This window comes from Falco cherrug, chromosome 3 (assembly GCF_023634085.1).
Source record: "Falco cherrug isolate bFalChe1 chromosome 3, bFalChe1.pri, whole genome shotgun sequence".
Lineage (NCBI taxonomy): Eukaryota > Metazoa > Chordata > Aves > Falconiformes > Falconidae > Falco > Falco cherrug.
The window spans coordinates 83,449,077-83,468,178 of record NC_073699.1 but is presented as its reverse complement, the minus strand read 5'-3'; the positions used below and the strand labels follow the sequence as shown (position 1 = coordinate 83,468,178).

General features: G+C 37.5%; 1 protein-coding gene across 5 annotated transcripts in view; it reads left to right on the top strand.

The window, feature by feature from the left end:
- Positions 1-19,102, top strand: part of SEMA5A (semaphorin 5A) — a 350,426-nt gene that overhangs the window by 191,980 nt on the left and 139,344 nt on the right. For all 5 annotated transcript variants that reach the window (XM_027798610.2, XM_055705236.1, XM_055705237.1 and 2 more), the window contains exons 7-8: positions 5,977-6,075; positions 7,365-7,578. In XM_027798610.2, the coding sequence (XP_027654411.1) occupies positions 5,977-6,075; positions 7,365-7,578 (313 nt within the window). The remainder of the gene's footprint in view (positions 1-5,976; positions 6,076-7,364; positions 7,579-19,102) is intronic.

The following is a 19,102-nucleotide window of genomic DNA, read 5'->3' as shown; positions in this document are numbered from 1 at the left end:
AACATGTCATATGTAATGGACTGTATTCTCATTTCATTTTCAGTTCTGTAAGTCCTAAATAACTGTGTAATTACTTTGTAAAATCCTCAATTTATTTCCCTGTGTATTAGATGTGATTTTAGGAACTTTTATATTTCATATCTACAGTACTATACAGAAAATACTATGAAATTTACTAACTTTTTAGACATGGGACTTGATATATTTTTAGTATTCAGAACTAATTTCTTATCTGGTCAACTACACTTTCTTTTATTCAGCACAGGCAAGTGTCATGCTGAGATGGAACCTCTATCGATGCAGTGTTCTTTTGTGGTTGTCCTAAGCTGAAGCTAGTTATCAAATTAATTATTAAAGCAGTTAGAAATGCATGCAACTTATGTTTGTAAATATTATAATGTTTAATGATTAAAGTTAATAGAGTTAAAGGGAAAACCCATCAACAGCAACAACTGCATAAAAGCACACTTGCTTTCAGGACCCACATTCAGTAGAACATGTCAGATGTGTCAGCATACATTACTGATGTACAAATATAAATAAAAAATCTCCAACCTTCAAAAATATATTCCAAAAGCTTATACATCTAGTAGAGGAGGAGTCTCTTCTGCATAGTTGTCTAATCACTGACTTTTAAAATTCTCCCACTGAACAGTTCATTTCCAGCATTTTTACTGTTTTGGAAAATAAATTTGCAATGTACCATTGGCTTATCCATTTCTGTTTGAAATTAAAGAGGAAGAATATCCTTACCTCAGAAGCAGGCCCACGTTAAACCACAAGGAGAGAAAAAGACAGAATTACTTGGGGGCGGGGGGGAAGCAAGTGTAGTGAATATAAAGCTTTGTACATAGATGATGATTGTCTTTATGGAGGAACATCTTCCACTGTAGAAATGTGTTCACTGTACTGGGAAAAGGCATTAAGAATGGTCTTCTTTGTCCTCCATTCCCTTTCTTTCCATCCCAGTGTGTGAAAACGAGTATTTAGGAGTTACTGATCACTAGCCATTGAAGTGCAGGATTTGCTTGGTATATAGAATTATATATATATATATATATATATATATATATATTTTATTAATAGTTAGATAAAAGAAATGGGTAAGATTTTACTTAAAGATTTCTGATTTGAGTAGACAAATTCTGGTGACTCAAGTTATGTGTGAAGGCTTTAATGGCAGAAATAGATTATAGATCAAAACGCTTACTAGAATCTTGTCAGTTTGTGGAGAGGTAAGAACTAACTTTTGGGACCTCATATTTTAAGCAAATGTTTAATTTTCTAAGTTGTTATTTATCCCTAGAAGTTTTATGCTTCTTCAGGTAATATATCTCTCAAGCCTTCATCCTTAGCTTTCAGATGTCACTACTCTGAAGTAATAGGGTATGCTCAAGTGACAACAGAATATGACAGATTTCATTGATCAAGGTGCACATACAGTAGAAACTATACTGATAGGAATGCAATGTGTAACTAAGCGTTTATGCCTTTGTTTTGCAGTGATTTTCCAAGTTTAGAACTGTGAGAATAACATTCAGCTTGTCTGAAAGTCACAGTGCAGTGATTGTGGTGTAACATGATGGATGAAAGTAATGGTGAATTTGAGACTATAGTACTTTTGAATATTACACTGACAATACTGTTCATGGTGTAAAATCCACATCCAATTCAACAGCGCAGAAGCATATGTTGCTATTAAATAATTTTGCTAGTAGAAATACTCAACACTGATGAAATGCATTTAAGAATGGACCTTAGTGTAGTATGTATGTGCAGATTTTTATTCATGCTCATCACACACTTTTGAAGCAGCTGGTGATTGGAAGTTGTGCTGTGACTGTAAAACTAATAATGGCCTCTGAGATTGTTACTTATTAGTGTTACTAGTTAGGTAAAGATTTAGTGTTTCATATGTATCCATAGCCTTATTCCTCATTCACAATCTAGAAGAGAAGTCCAATCCTTATATTTCATTATATCGGAAGGTAATCCTGGGAGGAAATAGTTCTTTTCTTATTGTTACCACAGAGGTGTGGGTGTTTTTTTTGGTTGGGTTTTTTTTTTGGCTTTTTTTTTTTTGTGCGTGCAGACTTTGTGGCCTGAAAGTTTCACGTGGGAGTTGCTGCAGAACGCAGAGTGATTGACTGAGGCAACCTACACAGATTGAATGACAACTGTCTTTTTGAACTTTTCATGCCTCTTTTGCTTTCATTAATTGATCGAGGTTAAAATCAAAGGGTAGATTTATGGCCAGAGAAAGGACAGCCTAATGATGTTTGTCATTTATTGCCTTATGTCCAAGTCTAAAACAAGGTCACCATGCTCTGTGCATAAGGAAGACTTGCAGATGAGGAAAGCACCTGATAGGTGGCATGCTCCTTTTCCTAGTCAAACCATGAAAGCCTTCCTTTGGAAAAACTGAGAATTATCAGACCAGGAGGAACTCACTCCAGCGCTACGGTGAATTGTCCCTCTTCACAGGAAGTCTCCTGGGAGACACAATTCCGGTTACTGTCACCAGAAAAACTGCTTGCTTCGTTTTTCCTGTATAAATAGATCCAGCCCAAATTGGAGAGTTGCTGGAGGCTGCATTTCTGTGACATTTCTCAGGGTGATTTCAGATTTCAAGGCTGACATATGTGACTGTAGGGAAGGGACAGGAAAGACTGGAGACAAGGCCAGCCCAGGCTGCGGCGAAGGAGAGATGAGGTTTACAAGGATGGCTGTGGATAAGTTATTCATTCACATCCTGGTTTCTCTTGAAGCTCTGCTAACCACAGAGCAGCATGGGGGCAAGGACCTCAGGCAGCAAAACTGAAAGTCAGTTTGCTGATGGAGTGCCCTGAAACCAGAAACTAGCTTTGAACCCTGAAGCAACTCTAGTAGTTTTGAGATAATGGTCAGTTAAACACAACTTTTTTTTGGTTTTGTTTTGTTCTTGAGAAAGAAGCTGCACAGAATTTTTGCCTCTAGCTGTAAACAGTAGTAGTTGTTCTGAGGTTTATGCTTTAGGAGCCAATGAGGGAAAAGAGCTGAAGGGGAAAATAGATAGGGACATCTGTCACATTTGACAGTGTAATGTGTGCTTGACTTTTGAATGCTGATGTTTGTTACTGAGACTTCAGGCATTTATCCACCAATGTAATCTGTTGCTTAAAAAACCTAGTGGCTCCAAGAGTGAGCCAGACAAAATTATGTCCTTGTGGCCAGCATGCGTATTTAGAAGTCTAAAACACCACACAGGGTTAAGAGAATAAATTTGGCCACTCATACTGCCACTTGTGGTAGGGACTGTTAGGAAGGAAAAATATAAGTGCACACAGCAAAAATGCAATAAACCAAAGAGAGATTAAAAAATAATACAATTGAAGAAAAGTTTCTTATTCCTTGCTTATTTAAGATTCTAATGGCTGTGTGTGTTAGCATCTGAACCTTCAATAAAAGTATTAAAAAATTAAACACAGATGTGTTTAAAATGTTAGCCTGTACAAGAAACATTGCTGGAAATGGATAACCATATGCAGCCAGATTGTTCTTGAACTGTCAAGTTGGTCTTAAACTTAAGTAGCAACCTAGCCTGCTTGGGTGTTGAATTCTTTCTAATAGTTGAATTTTGTTTCAGGTATACTGGTGTAGAAGTGGAAAGTACTGGGTAAATTAATTTCTTTCTTTCAGAGGTATTTTTATAAGAGTCTGGGAAGGTATATGGCATAGAGGTCAAGATAAACTGGAGAATAAGACTACATAAAAGATGGCCACCAAACCTACCACCACCCTCTGAACTAAAAAGTTCTTTGAAGTCCTTTGGCTTCACTATTGCCACTTCTACAACACATATCTTTTTTGGGCACCTGAAAATTGAGCTTTTCAGAGTGAGAAGTTACTCTGATCAAAAGACTAAATAATGGAGTCCTTTTTCTATGTGTTTTTGGGTGGTGATTGTTTTATTCATGACTAGTTTTTAAAAATGTGTTTTGTATTATTGTGGATTCATCATATTAATAAAATAGCCAATTATAAAAGCTATTATTTAAGTTTTGATTTTGTTGTAATATATACCCAACAAAAATTTGATATATCTTATTTGCCCTGTTGCCATACGGATTGTTATCAAGTTGGCAGAGGAATTGGACACATTAAAGAGAAGAATCTTGTGAATCACAGGAATTTCAGAGTTTAAAAAAATAAACATTATTTCTGAACAGAAAGAGTGGGTGATCAGCATGCAAGTAATTTGGCAATGGCAGTATTTCAGGGAGCTCTGGAATATGAAGAGGAGAGGTTGCATGGGTTGTAATGTCAGAACCCACTTATTTTTCCTACACTTACATTCCATGGCTTGCTGCAAAGGGCAGGATAGAAGAATAAATTACTGTTACAGTCTATGAACCTCCCCAAGCACTCTTCCAGCAAGAAAAAGAAGGAATTCCGGTCTTTTTTTTTTTCTTTTTTTCTTTTTTTTTTTGTGTACTTAAAACAACTCGCAACAGGGGATCTGTCCAGAAGTGAAATAATTACTTTTTAAAAGGCTTGCACTACCCAGCTCTGTTATATGGCTGCATGTTAGTTTCTGTTTGGTTTAAAGAATATTAAGTTCTGTAAGTTTGTTAAGTTCAAGATAAAGATGTGTTTTTACTCAGTGGGAATCGAATCTTAATTCTAAGGTGTTTGACACTTGCCTTTAAAGGCCCAAACAGAAGCATTTAAAAGCTACATTTTCAGGAGAAACTAATGCAAATGTGGTTTTGAGTGGTATTTTCACAGAGGTAGGTTTTTTTCTGAGGTTTTACAGGGAAATTTCTCCAAGGTTTATTTTGACTTTATTTTTTATGAGGAAAGGTATAGACAATAAATTCTGAGAGTTTTCTCAGAAATCTTTAAAATATTTTGCCCATCTTTCTTTGCAGTCTATTTTGTGCCTGTTCAATTTATTCAGGATTATATTTCTTGTCTTTCAGGATAAAAGTCTATTTTAAAGATAAACAAGCAATACATTTAATATAACTGTAGGCCAGATAATGGGACTTCTGCACTATTACTATTGCATGGATTTACTTACATGATTCCATTTAATATCTGTTTAGAATTGCCTAGATGTATTTTCATGTATCTCATGTTTTACATGAGACTATCTTGTGAATGAATGTTACAGAGCATTCAAATGGAAAGTTCCAGGAAACTTTCTTTTTTCCAAGTATATAATCGATTTTGTTCATTTTATCAGATAAGGATATTGATTTTTGCAGGAGGAGTGTTTAAAACTTTCCTACATATAGTTCTGGGAGATTTTTATTATTGCAGAAAAAAGCTTTCTGTCTGAATAAACAGTAGAAATTGCTGTGATTTCTAGCTCCTGAAATGAGAGAAATGAATATCATAAAGCCTTCACACATCCTAGTGGGGTAAAAAACAGGTAAAACTCTTCCTCAGGGGTGAGCATCTATGTATTGAGATAATGAAATAACAGCAATGTAGATTCTTCAGATTGTGCAAATTGTGAAACTGGTACTGACAAATCTGCATCTGAATACTTTAATATTTTTATTCGTACTGGTTTCAACATGCTCATGTTACTGACAACCCGTTCTTTCTCCTGTTTTCCTTACAACTTCCTCCCTTGGCCTGATCTGTTTTTGAAAATGGCATCTGATCTCGAGGCAGCAGTGTATTATTTAAGTCAGCATCTATCACTTCAGAGTTTAGCTAAACCTTTGAAAGATACACTTAGAAGAAATCTTCAGTACTGAAGAGGTTTATTGTTACCCTATTAAGAAATTTCACAAAGATTGATGTATGCATGTGTTGTAATTAGGAAATCTGTGTATATCTTGTTTGCTAACACATCAGGTATGCTTAAGCCTTGGTCACCTAATTTTTTATGTGTGAATACATGACCATGGACAGAAAATCATAACTACTCTCCTCTATCCTTTGAAGTATCACTGAATATAGTCTTTGTTTTCTGCATGGCAGGAGGAATGCCAGAACTACATTCGAGTGCTTCTTGTTGGAGGCAACCATCTCTTCACCTGTGGAACCAACGCATTCACTCCGATCTGCACCAATCGGACGGTATGAGTCAGATGTTTCATCCCAAAAACTCAAGTCCCCATTCTGATCCAGCAGATTAAAAGGCAGAGCATGCTGTGGTTGGGTCCATGTTATTTGCATATTGATATTTGAGCTGATGTGTAAAAGGCTGATTCAGCTAGTGACAGGCCAAAGGGGAGAGTTAACTGATGATGTCGTCTTGAATTCTTTTCTTCAGCTGTTGGGGGGAGCACAGCTATGATCAGCTCAGTTCCTCCTATATGCCAATTTTCATGAACTTAGTTATTTCTAAGACTTCTGCCACTCTATCAAGTTTGGTTGGCATCAACTTGTGTAGTTATAAAATGTTTTTTATAGTTTTGTTAATTTTTTTTTAAATTAGTTTAACTAAATATAGTTTTGTTAAAAAAAAATAATATAGTTTTGCTAGCTGCCTACTGTGTATGTGTAGTTCTGAAAATGAGAGTACCTGTATTGCTGACTGCTGACTGGTGAGAATGAGAAATGTTGGTTGAGAAGATTTGCCATTCTCTTTCTGAAAAAAAAACCAACCCACCTAGCTGTAATTTATGTGTATCAGAGAAAGAGAGTCCATTAAGGATCAATAATAGTCATAATAAAAATCAAAATGTCACTGTTTGGACTAATCTGGCTATTTATTTCAGGAAGGGAGAGATGTTTAAATACAAAGCATAGCTATATCACAAAAAAAACCCTCTTTGGCACATTTATTTTATTTAAACCTATTGTACCTTTATTTTCAAATAACATATTAACATCAGCCTGTGGTTTATGGCTGAAAGTATTAGGGCTACTAAATCAGAGAGATAGTTCTGCTGAACAGGAAAGCTCCTTTTTGTAAGCTCATTTTTCATGTAAGGTTCTCCCCTAAAACACACCAACAAAATGAGTAATAGATTATTTCTGTTATTGTCTGACGACTTGCAGTGGTGAATACCTTAGCTGATTCTGGCAATCAGATCTGGTTTTCTTTTTCATAATAACAGTCTGTGAAGAGATAATTAATTTTTGATTCGCTTCTAATAGAAAACATTTTAGTCATGGGGGCTAACGATTAACTTGCACGTTTTACATACCAAAGGGGCAAAAGTGAGATCAGACAACACTACAGTAAAACTTCTTATATGACACAGTTTCAGATCGATGTAAATAAAGGTCAGCTCATTACTGTTGGATAATACCAAAGCAGATAACTGGTGTTTATGATAGGATTTTGCTTAGGTTGTTGCAGCTTGGCTGAAATGATAATTTTCAGGTCATTTTAATCCCTTTTTCTCACTCTTTTACAGTTAAGTAACTTGACAGAGATACATGATCAAATCAGTGGCATGGCTCGTTGTCCTTACAGTCCCCAGCACAACTCCACTGCTCTTCTCACTTCCAGTGGGGAATTATATGCTGCTACAGCCATGGATTTTCCAGGAAGAGATCCTGCTATTTATCGCAGTCTGGGGGCACTTCCTCCTCTCCGCACTGCCCAGTACAACTCCAAGTGGCTGAATGGTGAGTGCTGATGGACCGTGAGACTCCCTCCTTCTTAACCCATGCTCTCCATATTCACCATCTTGAAATTCCATTCTGAGAATTTGAATTTTTTTTACAGTATTGTTTATCTCATCTTAAATTTACTTTGCATAGTAATTTTTTATTATTATACAAGTATAAATATTATGGCATTTAATTAACATAGCTGCCGTTTGTGGATGTGCACTTAAATGTACATCATGTTTGCAGGCATAGGGATGAGCTGTACTCTCTCTCAGTGTGCTTAGATGTCAGAGCTGAGTCAGCCGAGATCAATAGCTTGCCTTGAGCATTCTTTTGTTGAGCGCTTCAAAAAACCTAATGTAGAAAATTAACAGTGTAGAATGGACTGAATTCTCCTGGCTTTCCCTGCAGGTCCCAGACTTGAGAAGCAGAAAAAGTTGTGCTTTCAAGCTGCTTAGGTGGCAGACTGATGTTTTTGATGCTTATTATGGCCAAAGGATAGGGACTAGACTGCAAAACATATGATAAAATCATGTTGCAGCAATCACTCCTGTGTCATGGGTGTTCATCACCTGATGAGGATTTCCAGCTGGAAGAAGCCGTAAACAGATAGGTGTTCCTGAGATGTAATAAGGCCAGGTACCATTTTATGTATTACAGAAAAGAAGCAGATTCTTCTAAAATGAAAATTATTATTTAACATAAAATGTGAATTATATATATTATAATTTTCCCATGCTTTTCCCAGTAGAAAAGAAAACATATTTTCATAATGTGTGCTACATGACAAAACAGTCACTATTCTCACAGAGCGTTTCATGTTATGATGGAATGATTCTCATGTTTGAAATTAATTACAAATATAAATCCTTCCAGCTTCAGAACATTAGGACAGCTGCAAGTGACAGATTTTATTTTTAATGTTTTAATTCTCATATAATCTGAATGCTGAATTGTGTGTATTTGATTGGTGTATTTTCCTTGTACAAAGAAGCCATCAGAGGTAGCTTGGAGAAATTTGTGACCTTCTCTGAAGGTGAGCTGACTTTAGAATATTAATTAACAGAGCAAAACCAAACTGTATGGAAGTTAGCAGAATTACAGCAATGCAAAAGAAATATTAGAGGAAGATTGTATAAAAATCCCTGTTCAGGCACCTTTTGTCTACACAACCGTGGTATCAAAACTAATTGCTGTGCCACACCTGGGTGCTTCTGTCAAAGTGAAAAAAATTCTTCACGCTGAATTTTCAGTTTAGATGGATATATTTTATGCCAAAGGGCTAAAATCTCACCCCCACCCCCCCCACCCCCCCACCCCCCCCAGGACTGCTCTAATTAATCAGATTCACTGTATTTACATTTTGTCTATTTAAAGCTTCATTTAAAGCTTCATCTGCACCTATGCATCCTCTGGTAGAGCTCATTCTTCTGCCTCAAAACTGCTTAGAATTAAGTTACCAGGAAAAGTGTGGCCTTTATCTTTGGGGAGAAAGAACAAGATGAGTTTTGTAATTGGAACCAGTTCAAGCAAATCCAATAAAAGGCTGGAAGCAGCCCAGCTACCTCTGTGAAAGGGAGGGAGAGTGTCTTCTGGGGTAGCTAAGAGTTGTAGGTTCATCTGCTTGAGCTGGGGTTTCATCTGCTTTTATGTCATTTTGCCTGCTCATATGTGACTCAGCCCCAAGTAACTGCATTAGTTTTTCAGTGCTTAGGTGGAAGTGAAGATTTTTCTGCTTTCCATGAGAAAGTAACACAGATAATTCTGCAAGAAAAGTAAGGCATCAACTAGACTGAAAGCTTCCTAGTCAATACCTGTTCAGCAGCAGTAGCTGACAGTTACTGTAATTCAACCTTGGTTTAGGTGTGCATGTGCATACATATGTGCCTTGAATGTTTCCAATTTAAAGTCAGTTTTTCTTTTACATCCATGTTTCCCTCAGAGGTGCAGTGTTTTTTCTAACTTAGATTTTTCTGCTCTGCAAATCACATTGGACCAATTCAAATCATCTCTGGGGGCAATGTCAGTACTCTAAAACAGCTGATATCTTGCTCCATGTGTTATTGCTATGCAATACATTGTTGATATCAGTGGCTAGCACACTTCTCAGTGAATTCAGTGTTTTTCAGTGCCATTAGTCAGTCCAAAGGGGCATGCCTGTATGCTTAGGCAGTCTGCTGTCGGTGTTCACTGTAACCTGCAGTGAAGGATCTTTGCATGGGAAGCTCTGAATCTTCATCACAGAAGAAACTTTCTTCCTAATCTTAATCATCAGGAGGTCTTTAATCACTGGAGCTGGGACACACAGCATGAGAGGGGAGTACAGCTGATGTGCCATGTGGCTGGGGTGAGATCCCATATTATCATGCTGTGATTTCAGCTTCTGACATCACAGATATCTCAAATAGGCCATCAACTTAAATATGCTTTGAGTTCCCCATTCCTTCTGATTCAACGATTCATGTATTTATTGTCAGCTCCTGCCTTCTGCTGTGGGTTTGATAGGCCTGGAAGGAATCCACATCAGCTGAATAAGTGAGCTGTTATTTTCAGCATATGTTACTAAGCATCATTCTGATTAGGTGCTTAACCTTAGTAAAGTATGGAGAAGTCAGTGAATGTTCAGTTCTGTGTTATCATTTTTCTTGATGCACTCAACAGTTATCTGGGGTGATGAAGAGCTGGGATAGCTTGGTTAAAACTATGAATTATTCAGGATATGTATAAGAGTAAGCTACAAGAATACACTGTGAGAGTATAACTGAAAGGAAAAAGGAAAGTTCAATGACCCCATGGTATGTGAAACAAAAAGATCTTGAGCAAGCACTGATCCAAAAAGGTAGATCGACAATGCAGCAACGCTGTCAGTGCAGAAATCCTCTTGTTGGCTGGAGCTAGTTATTGCGGAGCCATCTTACAGGGTCTCTGAATATGCTGTTTGTTCATCCACTAGACAACCTGCTGACAGTATTAGAAATTTGACTCACCTGAATTTTGACAATTTTTAATGGCAGAAAGAACAGTTAGCCAAATGTTACAGATATGTGCCCACTTCCTAAAAGTTTTTCCTATTTTGGACAATTTTAGAGTGTAAGCAGGCATGAAGGAAAGAAGAATATGGAGGTAGTTATTGAACTTATTCCTTTTTAACTTTAAGAGTAGTAATATATTCAGCTTTTCGTTCAGAATATGATCACCAGTTATAATTTTTTTCACCTCAGAACTCTCCTACAAAAAGAAATCAATGCTTTGCTTATGGAGCCTATTTCTGTCTTCCTGGTACTCCTATAGACAACATTAAATGCAGCTGACCCAAATGCAGTGAGCAGGGTTTTGACCACAGTCATATGGTCATCTCCATGAGGAGATGCCATTGAAGAGCCAGGCTGCCTTGGTGCTATGACCTGAGCATTCACTATAGTTCAGCAGTTCTACAGGTTGAGTTGCTCACAAGGAAATTATCAGCTGACAGTGTTATCCTCTCCTTTCTTGCTAGCCCTGTCAGTACTCTGTAACTGTCACTATTCCCAGTCAAGAGGAACATGATCACCCAGATGAGTTCACAGCTGCAAACCAGTTCTCTCCCCATCCGACAGCCCAGCTGGCTGCAGGATAGTAAACCTGAAAATGTGAAACAGAGAACCCACCTCTTCCTCTCATGATGTCATGTTTTGACCTTCTCTTCCCATACAGAGAAAAAACTAATGCCTGTAGTTACTCATGTGAATATATATCTATTCACAAACAAATGAAGAAGGCAGAAAGACTGCTTACCAGTAACTTATTCTTTAAGGTGTGTTGTTCTGCTACCTACTTTCCTTTCTCCTTCTCTCTGAATATATGTTAGAGTACTGCGCTTGAAAGAAACAATTTGAGGTAATACAGCACATATTGAAGATTATGTCTAAAGCAGATAGCTTTTCCATTGATTTCTTCTCCTGATGAGAGCAATCAGCAAGACCTTGCGCCTCAGCTAACTGCTCAGGTCAGTAAAGGGCAGTATGTTGCTACTACATTGTAAAATTACCTTTGTGGTATTTCCTTAAAAGAATAGTCTGCCTTAGTAGCCTGCTTTGGACATTATTAAATGATAGCAAATAAATTAAATCCTTTGTTCAGAAAAAAAGTACACCTTGATTTACAGCTGTCATGCTGTCCATTTGAGTCTCTTTAAGCTCTCAGTGTAACACCGAGTTTAACTCATATCCAGAGCTGACTATTATAGCGTGCTTCTAATTAGACTGCTTTGGAGTTGATCTGGAAAATGCAGCAGGGGCAGAATTCCTCATCGTTTGCTCTAGAGGGCAGAGGAAAATGAATAGTTATATTTGTAGTCCACAGCTGCAGTGGGTCCAGACTGGGAAGGAAAAGCCTTCACTGGTTAGACTTAGAAACTTTTTCTGTAGTTCAACATTTACAGATAGTAAAAGTATTTCTCCTTTCAGTTCACCTCCTTAAATCAGTAAATGTTTGATCTGATGCTTCAGTGTGAAAGTTTTCCTTAGTCTATAATGTCTGTTTGCTTAGCCAATAAAAAGGAAAAGCAGATTAAATAAAAAATTGAATTTCCAATCAATCCTTTTGTGTTTCATCACATAGAGAAACACTGGGACATATGGTTTCATAATTTGCCAAATGCCTTTGCTTGGAATTGCTTGAGTCTCCAGCTATCTTGAAATGCGTCGTAGTTTTTCTCTTTGCCTTAGACACAAATTGATAGATACTATTGGAACATGTTAAAGAACTAAAACCTTTGCTCTAAATGTCAAGACACTTCATCAGTGGGCAGACAACAGATGATTAAAATGTAATCTTAGATCAGATGTAGCCCCAAAACAGAATAAAATAAAATAAAATAAAATAAAATAAAGTCTCATACAAATTAGAAGCCTTTCTGGCTGACAAGAGTACAGGAATGTTTGGATTGTTCTGCTTTGCTGGGAGGCATAATATTACCACTTTCCTCTTGCTTCCCTAAGCATTTGGTTATTAGATATTCTTAAAGTAGTTCTTCTGAGATAATTTTCTTAAAAACATTTTACGTAATAAAAAGGTTTTTAATCTAGACCAGGTACTTTTAGTCTTCACAACAGTAAAAGAAAAATTCTTTCAAAGGTGGTTTGCTTAGTGGGGTTTAACACAGCTCGGAATCCATTCTTATTATTGTTTGTTAGCAGACATTTTTATAACTTATGCTACTAATATATGTGCAGAGAAATTATGATCTAAGAACAAAAATTATTCTTTTGTTTTTGCATTTTAAAGATTGATGGAAATGGCTATAATAATTCAGGGTTATCCTTTTTCTGGTTTTCTGTTTTTTAATGAAAAGCCTTGTAATTACCTAGTGCAAGCTTTTCTTATGTAATACTAAATGTAACTCAAAACCAGTGTGTTCTTGAGATGTGCAGCTTGATCTTTAGCTCTTAGATAAGAAACCTACTGAAAATACGCAAAGCATATGCTACCAGTTGTTGCTTAGTTTGCAAGAAGATAATTACTTCCCTTTGGTTGTGCCACCCATGAGGTTGGTTCTATTCTTTTGTGTATATCATCCTTTTTGCCAGTATCCTAAAATGGGAGGGAAATGTCTGCTGGTTCTGAAACCCACCCTTAGGCTTCTTCACAGGAGCTGCTACCAGAGGAAAAATTTGAGTGGTTGTGCTGTGTTTTTCCTTTCAAAGCTGTACATCTCCCACATGGCAATGTCAGAGTAGGAGAGTAGTGAGTTGATGTGAGGTGGAGGTGCCTCCTCAACCACCTTTCTCCAATGCCAGCCTACGTTATTCGAAAACACCTTCACAGCATTTCCTCACCCATCTAAAATGGTAGAGACAGGCAGCAGTATCCACAAAGGTGGGATTTTTTTTTTTCTTATCTATCCTAGGTAAACGGCAAGGTCCACCATCCATTTCTGAAAAGACTAGGAGGGTACTGAGGATAGAGCCTGTTGTTTTATATCTCATTTAGCCTGCTCATGTCTGGTGCCAACTGGAGAGGCTGAATGAGGAAGAAAGACACCCCTGCAAAGACATCATCTGTACCCAGCTGCAGGGAGGTGTGACAAGTTCATCAGCCTCATTAACGCAGAAAACTATAATACACAGTGAGCCAGAGAGAATGCAAGAACTTAAGAACTGAAACGTATCTCAGCCAGGGGACAGTAGAAAATTTCTAATTTCAGGGGACATGAACACATGAAGAACAGCGTTCACCAAAGAAAGGAGGAGGACAGAAATACTGGAGGCAGATATAGAATTTCAGTAGCAGACATACCAAGCTTGAAGGCGAAAGAGCAAGAGGGTGATTATGGAAGTGAAATCTGGTTTCCTTTTTGTTATGGGGGAAAAAGACGAAGAGAAAAAAAAAATGAGGACTGGGTCTTCAGGGAAAGCCCTTTGATTGTCTACCTCCCTGCAAAACTAGATCAGTGACATAAAAAATAAAATAAAATAAAATAAAAAATCGCAGCCCAAATGTTTGGAGAGAAATGGGTAAGCCATCATAATTTGGTTTTCTTTCCATACCATACCTGCTGGCTGGCAAAATCTGCTTAAAGAAAGCTGGGTTTTTTTGTTCTTGCATGTGTGGAATTCTGGATTCAGACTTTTAAGTAACCATCCAAACTTCTGGATCTTTTGATAGATCCGTATACCTCAAACCTCTAGACATTCTGAGTGAATTAAGGTAAGTAGTCCACTGTATTTTTGATCCTCACCTCTCCCCCAGTATACTGCTATGCAAGGTGTCTATCCAGGGAATACAGGTGATGCAAAATCCACTGAACTCCCGATGGGACTCTCCAGGACTTCAGTAGGTATTAGAGGAGAGAATGGTTTCTGTCACTAAGTTTGTCACTGGCAAATTTGCATCAGCAAAATGAAATAATAAATTGCAAAATATTATGCCATGTAAGAGCACTTTACCTTGAATATAAAGGAGATCTATTTGAAATAAGCAACAGGCAAGAAACCAAGGAATTTCATAATACCATATTTTAAAACTATTTTTCAGAAAAGAAATCATTGCATTTCAGAATTTATTAAAGTACATCAGTAAAATGTAATGTCTAATGAGGACATCCACTTTTATGATTATACTGAATTGTATTATAAAATCTATCAGCAATATAAGAGAAGATTGGAAAAAAAGTCTGGCATGCACAGTTTTAGTATATTTTGCAGTCCTTGCTATTCCGTACCTATGAAATCTTCAATTTTTCAAAAGGAAAACAATGTAAAAGAAATCACAGGGGAGGTGAGGTATTGCAGAAGAAATAGTAGTCAAAACAGACTGGTAGCCGGCTATGCTATGACAGACTGTCATTTTAAGCATGTGTCCTAGATAATTATGAAACATGGAGGAAAAGTATCTTAATAAACAGTGATTTCCACCAGTTTTATACCAGGATTTAAGTTTTTACAGTTCAACTCCTGAGGATGAATATAACTATGATGACTACAAGTTATATACTACTTTCAAGATGTTCAATGCTATAGGAAAATTTTACTCTATGATTAAGATTTGTCCTAAAGTTCTGTACTATGTTCCAACAGCTGCAGAGTCCTACATGCTAAACGAGTAGTACACTTAATGATTGCACAGGGATGGCAAAATGCAAATAGGAAATGGACTTCATTAATTATGTCAGTAAGGTGAAAGAAAATAAAATAGACTGGCACATTTGAAGCTTAAATTCTTTCTGTTATTTTAAGCTTCCGTTTTGGAGAGTATTTCTAGCTGGAGGTTGAACCTTATTAAAAAAACCTCAAAGGCATTTTCCTGGAATTTAATGCCATTAAGTATTTGGCTGAATACAAATATTTGGAAGAAATGGGTCTTTAGAGGCCAACAGTATTATGAGGATGTGATTCATTGATCTAGTGAGGTCAATGAACAAGCTCCAGGCAGATGTCTTTCAGCATTAGACCAGTATCTAGACTTCTAAGATTTTTAATATATTATACATGCACATGTCTATGTGTGTGTCTTATTTTTTTGTGTAGATATATATGATCTGGTCTGTGTCTGGATCTGACAGACTTCTAATTTTAGCTTTCTTTTCACATTTCTGGGATTAATTTCACTTTTGACTGGGTCTCTGAATGCAGAGACGTGAGTAATCACTTCTCAGAGGAACAGGCGGTGGAAATCACAGCTTGCTTTTGCTCAGAGTAGGCTTGGGACCTTATAATCCTTAAGGTTAATTGCTGTTACTTCCAGAAGGACAGATCATTCCCTGTCATTTTGGGCACTCTGGAAACAGTAGCACCCACTAGCTAGATGAATTAAGTCATATTAGTCTACTCCAGAGGATGCGGAGTTTTACGGGGTAAAGAGCACAAGTAAACTTTGTTGCTCCAAAGCTCAGGAAACGAGAAGAGGCCAGGACTGCCTCAGATGCTCTCACTGAGCACTCCCAGGTTCCTGTTTCCCATTGCTTCTCCCAGAGAAAGTTCCTGTACAGTTCCTCTCACCCTTTTACCCACTCAGGCCACAACACCACTAAATAGAAAAAGGTCCAGGAAAAAAGCTTACACACGACACCCTTGGACATCTGTGTTGCTTACTTGTTGGCTCACTTCCCAGACTTGTTTTGGACCACCCCAGCTACTGCTATCCCAGAGAAAACCTGGGTGTGACTCAGGGAGAAATTTGCTTTATGCACTGTTAGCAAGAGGCAGTACAGGTGGGGCTGCACCATTTGGCTCTTTTCTGCCCTCCAGAGTGCCCCATCCCATTCCCGGCAAGCTCTGACCTCCCGAATGCCCCAGTCTGTCCTTGCGGCACCTCCCAGGGCACACAGCACGTGGTTGCTTTCATGCCACAAGAATGCCGTTCTCTGGCGTGCAGCGTCAGCGTGTGCTGCATGGCGGAGCTGCAGCCAGCCCCTGCAGGAGCAGTTGGCACTGTCAGACAGCTTCAACGTGCGGCTGGTGTGGCAGTGAGTATGGACTTGGTCTAAAGAGACCAAGGTCTCTGAATTCCCTGGAATGGGGGGAAAGGGAGAACAATCTATGGGGAAGCATTGTCTTTCCCTAGTAAGTGACTTCTCATTGCAAACAGAAACCATGCTGTCTGGACTATGTAGCCTTGTCTCCAACCTTTAGAAAAAAACAATTAGATTATATCAGATTGAAGCACTATCTTGACTTCATACAGTTGAGTCGTCTTTTTTGCAATAACTGAGAAGAGTCTGTGGGGAAATGTCCTTGCAGGACAGTCACGCTGCTTTATGACGGCAGCTGTAGAGATTCCCAGGCTTTGTGCTGAGTAAGCAAGCTTCAGCAACAGCACATTACAGTGTGTTTGCCCAGAGGCAATGCTGACTGCCCACCTAGTGCTTTCAATGTATGGGCTTGTATATTTATGTAGCACTGCTCCGTGTTGTGTACTGGAGATATTTGTCGTGAGTTTGACAAACTCATTTTCTTGCTTTCCTGATTCCATTGGTTCCATTTAATTTGGGAAAGTCTAGTCAGCCTGACACAACCGTAAACTGAATATGTAAGAATCTATGAACGTCATATACAATACTTTTGTTCCATACTAGCTGTATCCTGTCACATACCAGAACCCTTGCACTTGTTGTGGTGATCTAATAATTTACAAATGAGATGCATTTACCCTTCCAGAACTATTTGCAAATTCATCAGAAAACAGGAGAGTCACTTCATTTGCTACATTAAAATCTTTTGTGGGAAGGCCTCCATGTCAACAAATAGCGGTTCACAGCACAATGTTTGGAAACATACGAACTAATTTTTCCTAGACAGGAATCTCCTTTTTCCTTTGAAGCTTTGAATTGTTTCAGTTCACTTCTCCCAAAGAGAAAATGAAACAAACAAAGTCTGACCTGATAATCCTTCCATATCCACAGAATTCCCCGTGGTAGCTTTGAGATTATTACATTTCATGCAAATTAAACCAGTTTTCACAAGTTTCAACAGCAAGTCACATTTTCATCAATTCATAATCAGTAAAGTATACACATAGGTGTTTGCAGATGTATGTACTGTTTCTCAGGTTTGAATCCATGAGATATGAGCACTAGTTCTTATTTATACATGTATTATTATTATTAATGCAACTTTAAAATATTGTCTCTTGAAAGATTGACATGGATTTTTCAAGAAGCCTAAAAACATTCTGAGTCCATTTCATATGATTTTTGTTGTTACAGTTTGTGATGGTTTTATTTGTAATTCATTATTCTCCACACTTTGAGTGCTTCTAGTAGTGTTTTAAAGTCTGCAGTGAGATCTTGTTGCAATATAGAGGCCTTTTTATATCAGTGGGCCTACAGCAAGAAGCATCATCAGGCCTTCTTGCAAGGCAGGGCTTCCATGTTTAATGGTTGTACAGGACATCTTTGTGGTGGATCAAATTGATGTTGAATATTTACACAGTAAGTAGAACGTTCTTACGTCAGTCAGGATATTTTTGTGAAAATTTCCAAGTGGAAGCAAGGCTCTAGGCTACAAAAAAATCAAACACATAGTTAGAAAATTTTACTTTTTCATGCTATTTCAGGTGGACTGCTTGGATATTGGTTTAAGACCTAGCCTTAGTACAGTGGACAAGTATCCCAAGTTACACTCCGACTAGTGAATGCTTTTTCTTTCCTCCAGACAGTAATTCCTTCCATGAGTATAAGAACAATCTGAAAGGACATTGCATAGTGAGGGAAGAAAGAAAGTACATTACAGATTAAGAGAAATAATGGCTAAGCATGTTATGGATATAAATTGAAGTTTGATAATATAATAGGGGACAGTGGTTCTTTCTTTTTTTTTTTTTTTTTTAGCCTGGTATTCCTGAAAAGATTTTATTTCTGCTATGCTTTAGCTAAATAAATACAAGATTGTTCCATAAAACTGAAAACATTGATGTGTTTTGAGAAAGGATGAAACATAACTGGGCTTCATAGTAAGAAAAAAAACCAACTTTGCATGGAAGTATCTCTGGGTATATGTTTAATATATGATGCCTGCCAAAATTGTCTAACCTCTCTAGAATTTGATAGTATAGAATTTCGTGATTTTTAGCCACATATTTTTGTCGTCTTAGCATTGATACTTGTAATTAAATCTTACATGTCATTCTACCCTATCACCTATTTAGCAAACCTACATATTTTTAGAGAAGAAAAGATGCAGAAAGTTATAAAGGTCTTTTTTTCAGCTTTCTCCAATTTCAGTGTTTAGTGTGTAACTGTGTAACAGTATTACATGTTATATTTAAAGAATGTGAGCTCATGAGCAACTAAGAACTGTTTCTGCAAATCTGTAAATTGTAATAATGAAGTTTAAAAGTTTTTGAAGCCTTTGAAGCAAAATCCCCATGTAATGGAAGTTTTACACACGTGGGATGAAGGTATGAGGTTCCAACAGTGAGTTTAGCTCTTTGTGTATTGTCAGTCCAATTTTACCTTTCTTATTATCACAAGTCCTGTCAAACTACTTTATTTTGCTCCCCCCCCCCCCCCCTTTTCTTTTTTTAAGGACACAAATGCACTAATGCTACGTAACTTCTGAGA